General features: G+C 36.7%; 1 protein-coding gene across 4 annotated transcripts in view; it reads left to right on the top strand.

The window, feature by feature from the left end:
* The window catches only part of DHX29 (DExH-box helicase 29), a 46404-nt gene that overhangs the window by 11973 nt on the left and 13040 nt on the right, over positions 1–21391 (top strand). For 3 of the 4 annotated variants that reach the window (XM_034656234.1, XM_002928078.4, XM_019808845.2), the window contains exons 6-16: positions 770–898; positions 3772–3898; positions 4609–4767; positions 6612–6777; positions 7045–7168; positions 8621–9229; positions 10897–11040; positions 18189–18365; positions 19012–19152; positions 20424–20568; positions 20688–20805. In XM_034656234.1, the coding sequence (XP_034512125.1) occupies positions 770–898; positions 3772–3898; positions 4609–4767; positions 6612–6777; positions 7045–7168; positions 8621–9229; positions 10897–11040; positions 18189–18365; positions 19012–19152; positions 20424–20568; positions 20688–20805 (2039 nt within the window). Of the gene's footprint in view, positions 1–748; positions 899–3771; positions 3899–4608; positions 4768–6611; positions 6778–7044; positions 7169–8620; positions 9230–10896; positions 11041–18188; positions 18366–19011; positions 19153–20423; positions 20569–20687; positions 20806–21391 lie in introns of all 4 variants that reach the window. The other variant, XM_034656235.1, reaches the window with a different exon arrangement.

Below are 21391 nucleotides of genomic sequence, written 5' to 3'. Positions count from 1 at the left end.
ATGTGAGGTATTCAAAATAGTCAAACTCATAGAAGAATAGAATGGTGTTTACCAGAGGCTAAAGGGAGGAGAGGGGAAGGTGGGAAAATGTTGCTTTTTAAAAGTTTCAGGTATATAAGTTCTAGAGGTCTTTGTAACATAGTGCCTATAGTTAAGGCAATATTGTGCACTTTAAAATATGTTCAGAGCATAGATGGCTTGTTAAGTGTTCTTACTACAGCCACTACTCCCTACTCCCACTAACACACATGAACAAAAGACGCAAGGAAGTTTTTGGAGGTGATGGATAAGTTTAGTACCTTGATTGTAGTGATCATGAGTGTATGCATATGTCCAAACTCATCAAAATACTGAGTTTATATATACATTATGATAAGCTAATCTCTGATACATTAATATGCACATTAAATTTGTACAATTTTTAAATATATCAGCTATATTTCAGTAAAGCCTAAAAACAAAACAAAAACAAAAATCTGGAAGCATTATCCCAAGAAAACCACTGTTTTTAAGGAATAACACTAGTTTTTAACAGTTCTCCTTTTATTTTTTTGCCTCTTTTTAAAAACATTTTTTGGATTTTGCAAGTTTGGACTCCTTAAAGTAATGTTGAGTTCATTTGTCCTTCACAGAACAGTATGTAATAAGATTTTTGAGGCTTACATGTCTGCTGTTTGAGTAAAGAAAATAGTAAAAACAGGTACACTTGATAATAGTTTGACACCTTTTTCTAACTTTGGTTTTTCAGATATTTGTTTTTCCTTTCTAGCCAAAAAAGGAAGAAAAAAATTTGGAAGTAAATATGAAAGAATGGATCTTGCGGTATGCTGAACAACAAAATGAAGAAGAAAAGAGTGGACATTCTAAAAGCTTAGAAGAGGAGGAAAAGTTTGACCCTGTGAGTTAGAAATTTGTATTAGGCTTCTAGCTGGCTCTTCACAGGCAACGTAATTTAACTTTTCTGTGACTTAGTTTTCACCTTTGTAAATTAAAAATACCTCTATGAGTTGATGTGAAGATTAAACAAAACTTACAAATAACAAAATAGGAATGGCACAAAGTAGCTGCTCAGTAGCTTTTACTTATATTCCTTCCATGTTTAAAGAGATAATCATAAGATATTTTTACATGATTATCATTTGTAGGAAGTATGCTAAATTCCTTAGATAATAAAAGAAAGGCACATTTCTTTACAGAGGAAATCTGTGGTCTGGTCGGAGAAAACCGAGATACCATAAGATAAACTAAAAATTTAAGGTTGAATGAAAACAAGTTATAGGAAGAAAGTATTACAATACATATGTCCGACAAGACTTCTGTCTGGAATTTATAAAGAAGTTTTAAAAGGACAATAAACACTTCACAAAAATAGATATATGGATGGCTAGTTAACATGTAAAAATAATTTCAGGATCACTACTCATCAGAGAAACGAAAACAAATTGCAATGAGATACTATTTTATATTCATCAAAATGGCTACGATTAAACAGATGAGTAATACCAGGTCTTGGGAGGGCATGGAGCAATGGGCACACTCAGACATTGATTGTGAGGGTGTAAAATGGTACATCCACTTTGGGAAACTGGCACTGCTTATGAAGTTAAACATACACTTAACCAAATGACCTAACAGTTTCATTCCTAGGTATTTATTCAAGAAAAAGGAAAACGTGCCCACAAAAAAGATCTGTATGCAAATGTTCATAGCAGCTTTATATTAATAATACTCAAACATTGCAAGCAACTGTCCAAAACATACTTGAGTGAAAGAAGCCAGACACAAATGAGTACATGTGTAATTACTATATTAAAATCTAGAAGAGTCATCCATGCAAAATCAGTCTGTAGTGACAAAAGGCAGATCACTGGTTGCTTAGTCCAAGGGCAGGGGAAGGGGATTGACGCAGCATGAGGATACTTTTGGAGATGGTGGGAATGTTTTTTATCTTTTATGATAGTGGTTACACGGATATATACATTTATCAAATTCAGTTCGCCTGTACACCTAAATGGGTACATTTTATTGTATGTAAATCATGCTTCAATAAAATTTGTTTAGAAAGAAAAAAGGGAAGTTGCAGAATAACATGTAGTATGATGAACCTATTTGTGTAAAAGAGAAAAATATATACATATATTTGCATTCTTATGTATGCACAGAAAAGATCTGGAAAGATTGGCAAGAAGCTATTATCAGTGATTAGAACTAGGGTGCTAGAATGGGAGGGAGACTTCTTTTTTTAGACTCTTTTGTATCCTGTAATTTTTTTATTTTTTAACCATGTGCCTGTATTAAACGAATACAAAGAAAAAGAATTTGGGACAGTACAAGTCTACGTTGAGGTTCAAAGAAGAGGGGTGGAACTTGAAGGGTGCGTAGAGTGCACATGGGCAGGAAAGGAAGATGGTCCAGATGGGTAAAACAGCGTGAACAGGGTACAGAGGTGGAATTGCGCAAGGGGCCTTTGGGTATTAGACAATAAATGAGTATATACAGAGCATAAAATATAGATGAGTACTGGCAGGTAGGAGTAAACAGGTGAGTTTAGCTGACACCAGAAGATTTTGATGCCTAGAAAATGGGCATCAAATTTGACTTTTCCTCTTTAAAGAGCCACTAGAAACATGGGGGCAGGTGAATTACAGGAATAATCTCATATTTTAGGTCAGATTCAGTAATGTTTAGTTAAGGTGGTTTGGAACATTTAGGTAGGGATTTGGAAAGGATAGGGAAGCCATTTTGGTAGCTGTTGCACTTCCTCAGGTGTGAAATAATAAGGGTGCAAATTGGAATTGGAAAGGAACAGAAACAGGTAAAGCAAGAATCCAGAGAAAGTATTGATTTACCGAATATTAAGGTTAATGAGCCAAAGATAGCAAGAGATTTGCAGGTGGAGGCAGGGTATCAGTGGCAGAGACAGGAGTGATGAAAGAATGAGTGTGATTGGGGTGAATAGGAGAAGATAGCTAACCCTTCTACCTCTTAACAGTGTGCCGTGCGTGTTCTGCACGGAGTCGTCCCAGCATTCAACTCCATGTGCTGCCTTAGTTTATCTCTTTTCTGTTCCTCTTAACGGTTGTGTTGCATGGCAGCATTCTTCATCTTCTCCACCCTGTACATAGATCTGTTTCACCTGTCCCTTATTAACCTAAGGTAAAAAACAGAAATTCGAGTTTAACTCTACACTGTATCTAATGGTTGCTCAGCAGAGCTAAGTCCTTGAGTTTTACTACACCCCTTCTCCCCAGAGGCCTTTTTTTTTTTTTTAATGTCCCTTACTGTCTTTTACGAGAAAGAGATTATGTGAAGATAACTTTCAGATGAGTATTATTATATTACCTATACGGTTCTTTAAAAATGTGTTTATAAAATGTATAAAAATAAGACATTTTCTTATTATAGAAGTGAACTCGCATTTACTTTTTCTGCTGTAGTTTTTAAATTTTATTTAACATGTCAAGGAAGTTTTCCATGTGGATCACCCTCATTCCTTTGCTATCTCATTTTTTTTCTAGTGGCTGACTAGTTTTTTCTGTAGAAAAACTTGATTTGCAGTTTTTCCTCTTCATTCAGTACTGCTGTATTAACGTGTGTGTACCTGAAAATCTGTGTCTTTGTGTTATTTCTCTGCGAAAAATTCCTAAACGTTGATTTGCTGGATCAAAGAATAAGATCAAAAGATCATAGATTTTGATATAATACGTTGACAGTGGATTAACTCATTTTGTTCTTTTTTTTATTTCTGTATCATTATCTTATTTGGAACAGAATGAAAGATACTTACACCTTGCAGGAAAACTTCTGGACGCAAAGGAGCAAGCAGCTGCCTTTAAGCTAGAAAAAAACAAGCAAGGTCAAAAAGAGGCTCAAGAAAAAATAAGGAAATTTCAAAGAGGTAAACACTTCCAAATTCTTAGATATATAAACACCTTTCCTTTTTTGGCTTTCCCAGTACGGAAATCGCATCTTTTTAATTTGTTTACAAAATCTCAGTTTATACGTGGGCTTGGGAGACTCTCTGTAACAAGCCAAATAAAAAATATGGTAGGTTGTGTGGGCCATATAGACTCTCTCACAACTCCTGAACTCGCTGTCACAGCATAGAAGCAGCCATGGAAATACATAAGTGAATGGCTATGGTCTCATAAAACTTTACAGATACCAGAAGGGGAATTTCATATAAATTTCACATGTCACCAGATATTTTTTTTCAACCTCAGTTAAAAATATAAAAATGTAAATCTTAGTTTAAAGGCTGTACGAAACAGGCAGCGGGGCTAGATTTGACTGCCTGGCCATAGTTTGTCAACCTCTGATGTATACTATAAAATACCATCCTCAGTCAAGGAGAGGAGGATATAATTCCATGAGTATTCGTTTCTAGTGAGGATGTTTTTCCAGACCTTCTACATCTGTTAAATAATTTATTTAAAACATTTTAGTATATGATGTGAATATAAATTGCCTTTGACTTCTAGCACAAATTCCAAGTAGGAGGTGTTGAATACTTGGCTACAAGGAAAAAGACGGAATGCTGTCTTTTTTTAAAACCATCTTTGCAAAGTAAAAAGGCATAAAAAACAGCATGATTTTTTTTCTTGGTAGAAATGGAAACTTTAGAAGACCATCCTGTATTCAATCCAGCCATAAAGATTTCACATCAACAGAATGAAAGGAAAAAGCCTCCTGTAGCCACAGAAGAGGAAAGGGCTTTGAACTTTAACTTATTTGAAAAATCGGTAGCTGCTACTGAAGAAGAGAAAGGTAAAATGAAGGGAAAGTGTTTCAAGGTGTAAGTAGTGAAATGTCAGTGAAAATACAATTGAGAAATTATGTTACTTTGCATTCCAGCCAACTACATAAGCTGGCAGGAAAGTTGTTTCCACATTGCTGTCTTAGAAAAATAATAAGATAACTTTTGTAGCATTTTATAATTGGAAGTATCTTGCTTCAGCCTCATCTCTTTCCAGTCCATCCTCCAAATTCCTGCCAGAATTATCTTTCCATAACACACATCTGAGTGTGAGTTCCCTGTAAAAACCCTTAATCAGTAATAAGTCCAAACCCTTTATCATGATATTGAAGATCCTTTGCATCCTGCCACAGTCCGCCTTTCCACTTTATTTTCCCAGCTGTGTACTATAGCCACGTGTACTTCATGGCTCCATGATTTTGCTCATCCTGTTACCCCCTGCTTGGCCAACCTTTCCCTCTTTTCTTCTTCTTTTTTTTTTTTTTTAAGATTTTATTTATTTATTTGACAGAGGGAGAGAGAGACCACAAGCAGGGGGAGCTGCAGGCAGAGGGAAAGGAAGAAGCAGACTCCTTGCTGAGCAAGGAGCCCACCTCGGGGCTTGATCCCAGGACCCTGGGTACATGACCCAAGCCAAAGGCAGATGCTTGACCAACTGAGCCACCCAGGTGCCCCCTTTCCCTTGTTTCCCTTGTTTCAAAGCTCAGTTCAAAACAGTACCTCTTTAAGACTGCCATGAGTCCTGCCATGCCACTATATGTATGTAATTGTGTACTTATTTGTGCTAAGTAAATTATTAATATAGCTTGTGTAATATTTGTAATAGAGTCAAATCCTATACTAAATTGTCAGTTTTTTAAATGATACATTGTTTAATAAATATTTATTGAATCCTCACTGTTCATAATGTCAGTTGCTATGTGTACGGTTATTAACAAAAGTAACCTAGTCCTTGCCCTCTTCAATATGCATTAAATGTTTCATTACAAATTGTGATGTGTGCTATCAGAGCAAGAAAACCGGTTTCTAGTAATAAAGATAAGAGGACTGATGACTTGCTCAGAGATCTAACAGATGATTAGGTGTCAGCCCAGTGACATGTTTGTGGGAAGAGCCGTCTAAGGAGGGAGACAGTACATTGGAAGTCTACGATGGGAAAGATCTAGAGCAGACTATTCAACGGAACACTCTATGGCAGAAATGTTCTGTATCTGAGCTATCCAGTGTGGTAGCTACTAGCCAAATATGATTATGGGGCACTTGTGATGAGTGCAGCTGAGAAACTGAAAGTTTAATTGTAATTAATTTAGGTTTGTCCACATGTGGCTGGTGGCTACTGTGTTGGGCCAGGCAGGCTCAGGGCATTTGGGGAGGTGACCGACTGCCTGTGCGGCTAGTGTAGTGAGCATGATGGTGGAGTGATAACAGATAGGTAGAGATGGATCATGGAGAATTTGGACTCTCTTTTATATGTAATATGAAGCCAATGAAGGTGGTTGTGGCGGTGGCAGCTATTAAGCAGGGAAGTGACATCTGATTTATATTTTTTCAAGAGATTACCCTTCCTGTGTGGTAGCCTCTGTAGTTCAGAGTACCATAAATAATCCATCACATGGATATCGTAGATTTTTTACAAGTTACTCAGGATGCTTTTTTTAAGATTCAGATTTTCAGTGGTTCTATCCATTCAGAGGATTTGCTTACATCACTTGTAGAAGAGCAAGCTTTTCTCTGTCATTTTTCAACTATTCTCTTCTAAAAGGCTTTTCCCAAAATTGAGAGGACTCTGATCACTCAAAAGAGATTATACATTACTGCGTGACGACTTTTAAAGCACCAATCTTTGTCATTTTAGAGAAAAAGAAAGAACCTCATGATGTAAGAAATTTTGACTATACAGCTCGAAGCTGGACTGGAAAATCTCCCAAACAATTTCTGATCGATTGGGTCAGGAAGAATCTTCCCAAGAGTCCAAATCCTTCCTTTGAAAAAGTTCCAGTAGGTAGATACTGGAAATGTAGGTATGTTTTTCTGGTTAATTAAATGACATTTTAGAAAAATCTGAAGATGAAAAATCTTTGTTTTTTATGTGCTAAGTAGACCTGTTTGAAGCTTTCTCATTCCATGTCTCTGGGTGATAATGCTGATAAGTTATTATCTAGGTTCAGTGTCTTCCATGGAAATACTTAATTTAAATAATTAATGTAAACTTAGGTTCAGTGTTAATGGAATTCTGACTTGTTTTACTTCATTAATTTTATTTTTATAATTCTTTTGCTTCTTTGTAGGGTAAGGGTAATCAAGTCTGAAGACGATGTCCTGGTAGTGTGCCCCGCGATCTTAACAGAGGATGGCATGCAAGCTCAGCACCTGGGAGCAACTCTAGCTCTTTATCGTTTAGTGAAAGGGCAGGTGAGACTTTCTAGACTGAGCTCTTTCAAAAATCATTCGTGGACTGTATGTAGCCAACCTAAAACTGTATGGGCATATGGAATGTAGTGTTTAATTATGGCCCTTTGTGGCAGTTTTTACCTACTTCTTCAGATTAATCTTCATTTCTGCTTATTTATAATTTTGACTTCCTCTAGCCCCTAAACCTCTCTGTCTTTCTGTCCTTAGACCAGAGGCTCTGAACGATTTCAGTGGTTCAGTTTTTCAGGCTATGCTGTTTTACAGATTAAAAATAGTTGTACGAGGTTGGCTGAAGTACGGAGAATTTTTAAACAATTTAATGTTTAAGTATTATAATATCTCTCTTTAATGTTATATTTTCTCTTAGCTTTGAAAAGTTAAAGACCTTGATTCAACTTGTCAGTTTTAGGATTTATTAGTTATAAGCTCTCAGGTTAAGGAAAGATTAAAGTACTACTGAAGGAAGCTCTTTTTTTCTTGGATTGTTGGATTGTCAGCATTTGTTTTATACAATAAATATGTGTATTTTTCTTCATGGAAAATTAGAAGGAAATTCCAGACCATGATAACGTGGAACTCCCAACAATAGTTCTTTTCCAGTTTCTGACAGTAAAAGTTCTTCATGCGTTTATTTCCCTTATTTTGCAAAAAAGCTAACATAAGCTGAGCTTAATTGATAGAAATGACTATCATTGTTATAGAGAGAACTGTTACAGAAATAATTTTATAGCACAGAATTAGGATAACTTAGATTGACTCCATTGTAGTTCTTTTTTTGATTTGTTTGAGAGAGAGCGAACCTGAGTGGGGGGTGGGGAATGGGCAAAGCAGGCTCCCCACTGAGCAGGAAGCCCAACGTGAGGCTCAATCCCACGACCCTGGGATCATGATGTGAGCCGAAGGCAGATGCTTAACCAGCTGAGCCACCCAGGCACCCTTCCACTGTAGTTCATTTTAAATACTTTGACCTATAATCTTAATTTAACTACCAGCATCTGACAGGGGAGCTTTGTTTCCGAAATGCTTTATGGATCATCTACATCTTTACGTAGCATCACTGCAGGAGTAAATAATAAAAAAGTATTCACTAGTTTCCTATGTTCCAGGAATGAGCACTTTTCATTTAGTAACTTAAAGTTTACTTCAGAGTATGTCTATAAAGGAGATATTAGCCCCATTTTACAAATGTAGAAAGTGAGACACAGAGGTTATTTGCCCAAGGTCACACAACTAGTAAGTCTAGAAGCCTGAATATGATATGCTATTTATAAATTTACATTGTAAGCATGTGTCTTATATTAAAGTAATGCCTTACTAATTTAAGAGAAATTACATTTTAAAAGGAAAGTAGCTATTCTCAGTTCTAGCCTATTGAATTTTGGTGTCCAGTAGGTAGTGAAAATAACATACTGCTGATTGTTTGTTTGTTTTTTTGTTTGTTTTCATTTATAGTCAGTGCATCAGTTACTTCCTCCTACTTACCGAGATGTTTGGCTGGAGTGGAGCGATGCAGAAAAGAAAAAGGAAGAATTAAATAAAATGGAAACCAATAAACCCCGTGATCTTTTTATTGCCAAACTTCTGAACAAATTGAAACAGCAGCAGCAACAGCAGCAACAGCATTCTGAAAATAAGAGAGGAAACTCTGAAGATCCAGAGGAATCTTGGGAAAATTTAGTTTCTGATGAAGATTTTTCTGCACTGTCCTTGGAATCAGAAAAGGCAGAAGATTTGGAACCTGTTAGAAACCTGTTTAGAAAGTTGCGAAGCACACCGAAGTACCAGAGACTTCTAAAGGAAAGGCAACAGTTACCAGTGTTCAAACATAGGAATTCAATCGTTGAAACTCTTAAAAGGCACCGGGTAGTGGTTGTGGCAGGTGAAACAGGGAGTGGCAAAAGTACCCAAGTGCCACATTTTCTGTTGGAAGATTTGCTTATAAATGAGTGGGGAACAAGTAAGTGTAACATTGTCTGCACCCAGCCCCGAAGAATCTCAGCAGTGAGTTTAGCCACAAGAGTATGTGATGAGTTGGGCTGTGAAAATGGACCTGGAGGAAGGGTAAGATGTTGTTGGACTCCGTCTCAGTGAGTGGTGACATTAATCACTTTGCTCTTGGGATCCAAATGGAACCTGCACCATGTATAAGTTTTGACTATTACTGTTTGTTCAATAGCATATCTCAGGCACTTTTCATGTTTTCTTTGATAGATGTCATATTATGGCACTTGAAAAGGGTTGTTAGTAATTCTGTCATAAAAATTCTCATATCAAGGAAAAAATAAATTCACTTTAATAATTGAATATTCAAATATGTTATATACTAAAGAGAACGAAGAATATAGACAAATACAGATTTGACTGTAAAACATAAATCTCAAGTTCCTGCAAGTAGTTTCTATGGAATGTATTCCTGAATGATTTTCATTAATTCTTTTTAATAAACAGAAGAAAAATACAATATAGAAGAAAAAGCTAGACTGTTCTCAAGTCCCTGATTTTTAAAAAATGGAAAAAATACTGAAATATCTCTTGTCATGGGTTTTGCCATGCAAGCATACCCAAAACTATTTACACCTTAACCAGAATGACTGCAAAATACAGAAATTAATAAAATTGTTTCGAGCCAGATATGAATTCCAAGTCAAATAACTCCGCTTATTTATACTTTGCATCGTTCTTTCTGGAGATGGTACTTAACATTTTTGCCTCTGTCTTCAAGATACGTACCCCTTGGGCACCTGGGTGGTTCAGTCCGTTAAACATGTGCCTTCGACTCAGGTCATGATCCCAGATTCTTGGGATCTAGTCCCGAGTTGGGCTCCCTGCTCAGCAGGGAATCTGCTTCTCCCTCTACTCCTCACCCGCTCTTGCGCTCTCTCTCTGTCTCTCAAATAAATAAGTACGATCTTAAAAAAAAAAAAAAAAAGAACATACACCATTATTAAAAATGTTTTATGTAACAAATTGGGTTTCTCTCATGGAATGTAAGAAGAAAAAAGACAGTTTCTGTCTTATAAGGAGCTCACGTTAAGAGGATGACAGACATGTACACACGTGGCAAATAAAAGAATGACTGAAAAAAATAAATGTGGTGGAAATAGACGGGACTTCAAGATTCCCATCAGGCACCACTGGTACAATACCAGCTCCTTTTTAATGGTGGCAGCTTTTATGAAATCTTGATAGAAAATTTTGGGAACAGCTCTAAATTTTTGTTCCTAAGTACCTTAGCGTTTTGTTCCAAGATGATTGAATTAGAATAATATCGATGCCTGGGTGGCTCATTCGGTTAAGTGTCCAACTCTTGGTTTCAGCTCAAGTCATGATCTCAGGGTTCTGAGATCGAGCCCCGCTTCAGGCTCTGTGCTCAGCACGGAGTCTGCTTGACACTCTACCTCTCTCCCTTTCCCTCTGCCCCTCCCCCCTCTTAAAAAAAAGACTAGAATAATATTGATGGTACCTGAAGAGGGTGAACAGCTATTGTATCAACACTTTGAAAAGAACAAAAGTTTTTCTTGTTTAAAACTAGCAAAACAAATTTTACCGTTTTAGATAATTGAAGACCATGGGAAAATAATTTTAATTAATAAAGTTCTCTAAATAGATACAGATTTACTTAAGCTGCTCCACCTAATAGCAGGATCAGCACCTGTGCTGCATCTCTTAGTGCTTGTTTCCCAGATCACTTGTGAGAATCTAATCTCAACCTTGTGTTCTCCCTTCAGAATTCTTTGTGTGGATATCAGATCCGGATGGAATCTCGAGCTAGTGAATCTACAAGATTACTCTATTGTACAACAGGGGTTTTGCTAAGGAAACTTCAAGAAGATGGTCTCCTAACTAATGTGTCTCATGTTATTGTAGACGAGGTGAGTATATTCTATAGTCTAGTTCAGATAAATTCAAAACATCTTCATAATAAAGAGATGCTGTTTCTAATACTAGCTAACATTTTCTTCCTGCTTATTTAAATACCAGACACTTTACATGTAATAGTTTTTTTCCTCTAACAAATGTCTCATGTTAATAGATTTAATACCATGTGATATTTGCTATATGCTAGATGCTATTCTGATTTTATGTATATAAATTCGTTTAATCCTTCCTCGCACTCCAGTGAAGTACATATTCTTACCTCTGTTTGACAGTTGTCAAACTGAGGCACAGAGAGGTTAAAATGCCTTGTGTAAGTTCACACAGCAAGTTCTGAAACCGGAGGTTCAAACTGAGGCCATCTGGCTGCAGTCTGTTCTCTAACCAGTATACTGACTCTCAACTCCATTTAGTTAAAGGATTTTCTTTGATTCTTATTAAAAAAAAAAAAAAAAAAGATAACTCATCATTTTCTCTCTAGATATATCCCTCCCTGAATCAAGTTAGACTGCACACTTAAATTGAATGTTTAAATTGAAAAGGTTCCCATGGGAATTATTTTAAATGGCACAGTAGCCTAGTAAATGTAAACTGATTTGCTTTGTGCATAATTTTGTCAAAAAAGAAATAAGATACATAACATTTCTCTTTTTTTTAAATTTTTTTCTTATTATGTTATTCACCATACAGTACATCCCCGGTTTCCTATNAGTACATCCCCGGTTTCCTATGTAAAGTTCGATGATTCATTAGTTGCGTATAACACCCAGTGCACCATGCAATATGTGCCCTCCTTACTACCGCATCACCGGTCTATCCCATTCCCCCACTTCCCTCCCCTCTGAGGCCCTCAGTTTGTTTCTCATAGTCCATAGTCTCTCATGCTTCATTCCCCCTTCTGATTACCCCCCTTTCTTTATCCCTTTCTTCCCCTACCGATCTTCCTAGTTCTTATGTTCCATAGATGAGAGAAATCATATGATAATTGTCTTTCTCTGCTTGACTTATTTCACTTAGCATTATCTCCTCCAGTGCCGTCCATGTTGCAGCAAATGTTGAGAATTCGTTCTTTCTGATAGCTGAGTAATATTCCATTGTATATATGGACCACAGCTTCTTAATCCAGTCATCTGTTGAAGGGCATCTCGGCTCCTTCCATGATTTGGCTATTGTGGACAATGCAGCTATGAACATTGGGGTGCATATGGCCCTTCTCTTTACTACGTCTGTATCTTTGGGGTAAACACCCAGTAGTGCAATGGCTGGGTCATAGGGTAGTTCAATTTTTAACTTTTTAAGGGACCTCCACACTGTTTTCCAGAGTGGCTGTACCAACTTGCATTCCCACCAACAATGTAGGAGGGATCCCCTTTCTCCACATCCTCTCCAACAATTGTTGTTTCTTGCCTTGTCTATCTTTGCCATTCTAACTGGCGTAAGGTGGTATCTCAGTGTGGTTTTGATTTGAATTTCCCTGATGGCTAATGATTTTGAACATTTTTTCATGTGTCTGTTAGCCATTTGTATGTCTTCATTGGAAAAGTGTCTGTTCATATCTTCTGCCCATTTTATGATTTGTTTATTTGTTTCTCGTGTATTGAGTTTGAGAAGTTCTTTGTAGATCTTGGATACCAGTCCTTTATCTGTGGTGTCCTTTGCAAATATATTCTCCCATTCCGTGGGCTGTCTCTTAGTTTTTTTGACTGTTTCCTTGGCTGTGCAGAAGCTCTTTATCCTGATAAAGTCCCATAAGTTCATTTTATCTTTTATTTCTCTTGCCTTTGGAGATGTGTCGTGAAAAAGGTTGCTCTGGCCGATGTCATAGAAGTTGTTGCCTATGTTCTCCTCTAGAATTTTGATGGATTCCTGTCTCACATTGAGGTCTTTCATCCATTTGGAGTTTATTTTTGTGTATGGTGTGAGAGAGTGGTCAAGTTTCATTCTTTTGCATGTAGCTGTCCAATTTTCCCAGCACCATTTATTGAAGAGACTGTCTTTTTTCCACCGGATGTTTTTTCCTGCTTTATCAAAGATTAGTTGCCCAAAGAGCCGAGGGTCCATTTCTGGGTTCTCTATTCTGTTCCATTGGTCGATGTGTCTGTTTTTGTGCCAGTACCATGCTGTCTTTGTGATCACAGCTTTGTAGTACAGCTCGAAATCCGGCATTGTGATGCCCCCAGCTTTGTTTTTCCTTTTCAGCAGTTCCTTGGAGATTCGGGGCCTTTTCTGGTTCCATACAAATTTAAGGGCTGTTTGTTCTAGTTCTTTGAAAAATGTCATCGGTATTNTTTTGATGGGGATAGCATTGAAAGGGTAGATTGCTCTGGGTAGCATGGACATTTTAACTATGTTAATTCTTCCGATCCATGAGCATGGAATATTTTTCCATCTTTTTGTGTCTTCCTCAATGTCTTTCAAGAGTGATTTATAGTTTCTAGAATATAGATCCTTTATGTCTCTGGTTAATAACATTTCTCTTATTCAAAAATATTTTAAAAATTTTCCCTCACGTAAAGTTTTTGTGAGTGTCTGTTAATTCACTAAGTTCAGAGGGCAGTAGTAAAAGTTCAGCCATTCGGGGCACCTGGGTGGTTCAGCTTGTTAAGCATCTGCCTTCGGCTCAGGTCCTGGGATGGAGCCCCAGATTGGGCTCCCTGCTCAGCGGGGAGCCTGCTTCTCCCTCTGCCTGCCACCACCCCTGCTTGTGCATGCACTCACTCTCTCTGTCAAATAAATAAAATCTTAGAAAAAAAAAAAGTTCATTCATTCATTGATTTTTAATTAATTGACTACATATAGATTATTGGGTTGTTTTCCTCCTTTTGGTTAGAAAATATTTTACAAGTATAGAAAGATACAAAAATGAAAGTAAAAATCTATAACCCCATGACCCAGAAAAAAATCAGTGTTGACATTTAAGTTGCATATAATATGCACATTATATTATATTTATATATACAAATAAATACATATATTTATAGTCTGTATATATATTTTAACATTTTTTATATTAGTCTACAAAACCATGATTTTTAGTAAACTTTATAGTATATAATTTGGATGTCCCATAATGTATTAACTTTTTTCCTGTTACACTTCGTGTTATTTTAGATTCCACATATAAGTGAAAACATGTTGTCTTATGTCCGACTTATTTCACTTAGCATAATACTCTCTTCATTCATCCATGTTGTTGCAAATGGCAAGATCTCATTCTTTTTTATGGCTGAGTAATACTCCATTGTATATTCCATTGTATATATTTCATATCTTTATCCATTCATCTCTCGATGGACACTTGGGTTGCTTCCATATCATGGCTATTGTAAATAATGCTCTTACAAACACAGGGGTGCATATATCTTCTCACATTGGTGTTTTTGTTTTCTTTTCCTATACCCAGTAGTAGAAATACTGGACCATTTTATGTTTGTTTTTGATTTTTTTGAGGAATCTTTATACTGTTTCCACAGTGATTGCACCAGTTTACGTTCCCCACAACAGTGGACAAATGTTCCTTTTTCTCTGCATCCTCACCAACACTTCTTTTTAATTCTAGCCATTCTGACAGGTATGAGGTGATATCTTGTGGTTTTGATTTGCATTCCCCTGATGATTAGTGATGTTGAGCATCTTTTCATGTGTCTGTTGGCCATTTGTATGTCTTATTTGAAAGAATGTTCACATCCTCTGCACATTTTTAAATTGTGGGGTTGTTTTGGTGTGGACTAGTGTGTTTATAGATTTTGGATATTAACCCCTTATCGGATATATGATTTGCAGATATCTTTTCCCATTCATTAGGTTGCCATTTGGTTTTGTTGATGGTTTTCACTGTGCAAAAAGCCTTTTATTTTGGTGTAGTCACAAGAGCTTATTTTTGCTTTTTAGGAGTTTTATGGTCTCACATTTAGAACTTTAATCCGTTCTGAGTTTATTTTGTGTATACTATAGAAAGTGTTCCAGTTTTCCCAACATTGTTATTGAAAAGACTGCCTTTTCTCCATTATATATTCTTGCCTCTGGGTGAACCCTAATTTAAAAGCCAGACCAACTTGAGGAAGCTGTTCTTTCATGGTTTATGTTAGCAGTCTCATTTACTGAATTGTGATTTATTGAATTGTGCTTGAATGTGATACTGTCAGTATCTTGAACAATATGGTAAAAGTAAGAAAAAGCCCAGTGAAATTCATCATCATGTTAAATACAAGAATATAAAAGATGTTGGGACAGAGTTCATTATGTTATTCAGGATCTTTCTTTTTGACAGTGCTCAGGATAATACTTACCTTATTATGATGAATAGTTGTGTGATTTAGTTTGTGGTCACTGTGTGAGTTAAGTAGCTTTTCCTGCTGGCTGCTGGTATGTTTACAGCCAAATCTTTTGCCTACCTCTCCTGAATGTGCTTAATATAAAGGACACATTTTTTTTTAGTTCTATTTTATGATTTTTTTTTAATCAGTATCTGCATAAATTAACACTTATTTGATGAGCTTCCTCTGATTTGCCTCATCCATCAGGAAATCTCTCAAGTTTCAGACATAAATATCCTGGTCAAACCACCAAAGTAAAAATAACTAAGATTAGGGGCGCCTGGGTGGCACAGCGGTTGGGCGTCTGCCTTCGGCTCAGGGCGTGATCCCGGTGTTATGGGATCGAGCCCCACATCGGACTCCTCCGCTGTGAGTCTGCTTCTTCCTCTCCCACTCCCCCTGCTTGTGTTCCCTCTCTCGCTGGCTGTCTCTATCTCTGTCAAATAAATAAATAAAATCTTAAAAAAAAAAAGTCTGTATCTTATTTAAAAAAAAAAGTCTGTATTTTTTTTTTTTTAAAGATTTTATTTATTTATTCGACAGAGATAGAGACAGCCAGCGAGAGAGGGAACACAAGCAGGGGGAGTGGGAGAGGAAGAAGCAGGCTCATAGCGGAAGAGCCCGATGTGGGGCTCGATCCCATAACACCGGGATCACGCCCTGAGCCGAAGGCAGATGCTTAACCGCTGTGCCACCCAGGCGCCCCAAAAAAGTCTGTATCTTATTAAAAAAAAATAATAATAACTAAGATTAGTCCTTCTTTCTCCCTAAATCCAGTCACCTAGACCTATTGATTGTACTTTTCTCAAATTCATTCGTTTTTCTCCATCTTCAACTAGTATTGCCCTTATACAGGTTATTATTTCTTTAAGTACTACAAAAACCAATAATTAAACTTCTTTTCTATTTTGCTCTCCTCCATTACATTCTCCACATTATAGGCAGTTATCTTTTTTTAAAAAAAAAAAAAGATTTTATTGGGGCGCCTGAGTGGCGCAGCCGTTAAGCGTCTGCCTTCGGCTCAGGGCGTGATCCCGGTGTTCTGGGATCGAGCCCCACATCAGGCTTCTCCACTGGGAGCCTGCCTCTTCCTCTCCCACTCTCCCTGCTTGTGTTCCCTCTTGCCAGCTGTCTCTCTCTCTCAAATAAATAAATAAAATCTTTAAAAAAAAAAAAGAAAAAAAAGATTTTATTTATTTAGTAGAGAGGGAGCATGTGCACAAGCAGTGGGGAGGGGCAGAGAGAGAGGGAGAAGCAGACTCCCCGCTGAGCAAGGAGCCCCACTTGGAGGTGGATTCCAGGACCCTGAGATCATGCCCTGAGCTGAAGGCAGATGCTTAACTGACTGAGCCATCCAGGCGCCCTGCCATTTACCTTTTTCAAACCAAAACTCGTACTGCATGAATTCCCTACTTTAAGATTTTTTTTTAAAGGTTTATTTTCAAGTAATCTCTAATCTGTATACCCTGTGTGGGGGGGCTTGAACTCAGAAACCTGAGATCAAGAGTTGCATGCTCCCCTGACTGAGGCAGCCAGGTGCCCCTACAATGTTTTAAGCACTGCCCAAGTCATTAGGGTACATCAGATTACCAAGCACCTCACCTGCTTTATCTCTTGCCCCTTCCCATTCTGAAGGTATCATGTTTGCTTTTCCAGTCCCTAAAATGTATTATGACCCCTCTTTTTACTGTGATTTTATACAATTTGCATGCCATCACCACTTTCCCTCCCTTTCTCATCCTATTCCTCCTTCATCCTTTTTTTTCAAACTCATCCTTCAGTTCCTAGCATTGAAGGCAATTTCTCTTAGTATACTCCCTGACCTCCTGAATTGACTACTCTTCATGTGTAAATTTAAAACCATCCTGTACAGTATCTTACTAGACTGTAAACTGAAATGGAGAGAACTATCTTGGTCTTTTTTACATTCCCAGCATCTAGCATAATGGTGAGTATTTACTATTTGTTGGGCTCTGTTCTGAGGGCTTTACATGATGTCATTGGACTGTCACAAGCACTCTACAAAGTTTATACTATAGGTATTCTTGTTTTATAGAAGAATAGACCCAAAAATATTTAACATTCTTAAAGTCATACTGTAAGTGGCCAAGAAGAGTTGAACCCAAGCGATTGATTCCAGAACCTGAACACTTATTTACTGCTTACCTACAAACGAATGATAAAACCTGTTTTAGTTTGTTATCTTCATGTACTTAATATTTGTGTGCTGCCTTAAATCTACAAAATAAAAATGGGCTAGAAATAAGTCAGAATACACAGAGTTGGAAGATAGCTATATTCAGAAGATCTGGAACTCTGTATACCACATCTGTTATGTTTTTCCCTAAAATGTGTGGGCCAGAAGGGCATTAAAAACCATTTTTCTCAGACAACTCATTGAAACCTTGCTGGATCCCTACAGCCAACCCCCTTTTTCTACATAATGCATGAACCACCAGTCTTGTAATGATGACCATACAGTTTGGTATTAGTGGCAGAACTTGAGGAATCACCCTGGCTTGGCTTCTAAGGGAAATTTAGGAGATAACCTAATCTTAACCAAATACTTACAAACCATCTCGTAAGCTTGCATCCTTTTATCATAGCTGATTTTGTTCATTATATGCTGATTTTTATGGCTTCCGTTTTAGAGGGTGATTTTATTTTCAATTCTGAAGAGCTACCTTATTGAAACATACAGCTTCTCTCTGCTTCCACATGTATCAACTATATTTAAATGCTAACTTTTAGTAGATTTGCGTGTCTGATTATTTTAGCCTCTTACTAGACCTTATATATGGTTAAAATTTTTGTTCCATTTATACTAGGTTCATGAAAGAAGTGTCCAGTCAGACTTCCTACTGATTATCTTGAAGGAAATTTTACAGAAACGCTCTGATTTGCACTTGATTCTAATGAGCGCCACGGTAGACAGTGAAAAGTTTTCTACGTATTTCACACACTGCCCTATTCTCAGAATTTCAGGAAGAAGCTATCCTGTCGAGGTAAGTGTTCTTTATAATGCTTACATGAACAGAAACTACATTCTTACCAGGGAGTTTCCCCTAGAAGATAGGCCCTAGTAGTCTGAGCCCATACTTAGTCCTACAGTACTCCAAGTCAGGAGAGGACTTGGAGATGGCTTGGGAATCAGGCGGCTGGTGCTGCCTGGATTGAGGGTGGGTGGGCTGGAAGGAAGGATTCTGCTGAAAGACGTACCTGAGAAGTACAGAACATAAAACACACTTCCATGTCAAAACCATTATAAGCAGATTGAGAGTGGCTGCCTGGCAATAAAGAACTTTTGCACCCACCTCTCCAATTTAGGCTTGTTTTGAAACTTCTGGTCTGCCTGTTCTATTCTTAATGTTTGTCCTTTGGGTTCAGCTTAAAAAGACAGCTCTTTTTAATCAGTTTTCACAAATTAAAAAATAGACACCATAATGTAATTTGTCCTGAGACTTCTAGGGACAAACTCCTCTCTATCAACCAAGTTTTCCATTCCCAAATAATGTAGAAAGAAGCTTTTCTCATAATAGACTAAATTAACATTTGGTAACATTCAAAAGATAATGATCCCCTCATTCTTTTTAAAATGATATTTACTGAAATGAATTTGAGTTCATCATTTATATGCCTTAATCTATGTAGGTTTTTCATCTTGAAGATATAATAGAAGAAACAGGCTTTGTACTGGAGAAAGACTCTGAATACTGTCAGAAATTTCTGGAGGAGGAGGAAGAAATTACCATTAATGTTACAAGCAAAGCAGGAGGAATAAAAAAATACCAGGTAAAAAGAAAACATTTTCAGAGACATCTGATAGTGATAGCCAGGGCATAACCTTCTATGAGAGGTTTGAAATCATATGGCTGGCACAGTGAATTTGAGTATAATTTGGGAGAGAGAGGATTTTGAGCAAATTTTAAAGATCATTTCTTTGATCTTTGGTTTATGGTATTTTATCTTTTTACGGTATTTTGGCCATATAGATAGACATAAAAAAATCAAGGACCATATAAATAAGAAGGAAACTTTATTGTCTCATAGCCATGATTAATTATTTAGGAGTAAATTTGTAATTATTTTCCTTACTTTATCTGAACACCTTAGGTGTTGAGGATGGGGCAGGCCCAAAATCTAAATAGATCCTTGCCATTTGTTTTCTCAGCAGCCTCTGTCCTGGTATGAGCCAACCTTAGCTATATAGTGAAGCTGTCTAGGGCAAGCACAGTTCTTCCTGGAGAGTTATGATATGTTTATTTTTAGAAGTATCATAAAAAACTAAATTATCCACATTTTAGCCAGTGATACTATATACAGAAAATATACTGTATCCATGATATTTCATGCTTATATCCAATCTGATGGAAACATGAAGTTACTTTATCTTTTACTTAAGCAGATAAATTAAAAAAACAAAAACTAAAATCTTTCCCTAAAACTCCAGAGATAGAAACTAGAAATTAAAGAAGGACTTCAAAAAATAAAGGTATTTCAAGAGATAATTGGAATTCAGCAACCAAAGTAGAATCTAGTAGGAATGAGGCAGATATAAACTATTTAATTTATTATGGGGACACCTGCGTGGCTCAGTTAGTTAAACATCAGACTCTTGGTTTCGGCTCAGGTCATGATCTCAGGGTCATGACATCCAAGTTCCGTGTCTGGCTCCATGCCCAGCGTGGAGCCTACATAAGATTCTCTCTCTCCCTCTTCCCACCCCCGCCCCAAAAAGTTACTATGACCTCTCCTGGCGTGCTTCTTGTTGCCACAGAACAATGCATACAGTGTTCTGTTTTTCTTAGCCCTTCTATAATTTAGTATATACATGACAAGATTAAAAGTTTTGCTATACTTAAGGAGGTTGAATGAAATGAAATACGCAGCACATGAAATTTTACGCTTTTTCCACAGTTAAAAAGTGTACTCTTACATATTTTAGCAAAATAATGACAATGAGAAATACAGTTTTGAATGAGTGCAAATACATCTTTTTTTCCTTTGTCTTATAAAAATACTTAATGTTTTTGTTCACCTTTTTCTGATTGTGTTTCTTGTAGGAGTATATACCAGTTCATACTGGATCAAGTGCTGATTTAAATCCATTTTACCAAAAGTACAGCAACCGCACTCAGCATGCTATTCTCTACATGAATCCTCATAAAATCAACCTTGATCTCATTTTGGAACTTCTTATATATTTAGGTATAGATCTTTTTCTAATTTGACTCCATTTGTTTTGATAAAACTTTTCTGCTGACTGAAGATGTTTTATTAACATGTTACATGCTATCCCTGGCCTTTCTTCTTCTGTTGAATTTCAGACAGAAGTCCCCAATTCAGAAATATTGAAGGAGCAGTGTTGATCTTTTTACCAGGACTTGCACATATTCAACAGTTGTATGATCTCCTATCAACTGACCGAAGATTTTTTTCTGAACGGTAACTACAAATCTTCATTATAGTCTAAGTAGTTTTGAAATAGAAAAATGTTTATTAAAACTCTGATCAGAATTTTCAGTCTTTTTACATATAATTAAAATTATCCAAAATGAATTTTTTAACATTTAACATTAACAACTTTAACATTTAACATTATAGCACTTAATGTATTAACAATTTTAGGTACTATTTCTGCTTTTGTTCTGTGTTCTTAATATGAGTAAGCTGAGGGAATCCTATGGTTGAGAATAAGATGGTGACTCCCCTCCCTAACCCACTGGACAGTGCAAAACCCCCTACAGGTTGCAGTTTATCACCCAGACATGGAATCAACTGTTTAGTGTATCTGTCCTGATACAGTTCATTACTGCTGTCACAGTTCTAATATCCAAGCATATTTTAAAATTCTCTAAACCCTATATTCCATTTAAATTCATATTAAGTATTTTCTCTTTGATGAGTATATGTGGTTTCATTGCATCATTCTCAGAACTTTGTGTGTTTGAAATTTTTCAAAATAAAGTTTTAAATTGCTATTTGCAAATAAATTTTGTTATTCTTTGCAGTGTCTTCTAAAGAGAAACTC

This window comes from Ailuropoda melanoleuca, chromosome 3 (genome assembly GCF_002007445.2).
Source record: "Ailuropoda melanoleuca isolate Jingjing chromosome 3, ASM200744v2, whole genome shotgun sequence".
Classification (NCBI taxonomy): Eukaryota; Metazoa; Chordata; class Mammalia; order Carnivora; family Ursidae; genus Ailuropoda; species Ailuropoda melanoleuca.
This window is presented reverse-complemented; position numbering and strand designations above follow the sequence as displayed.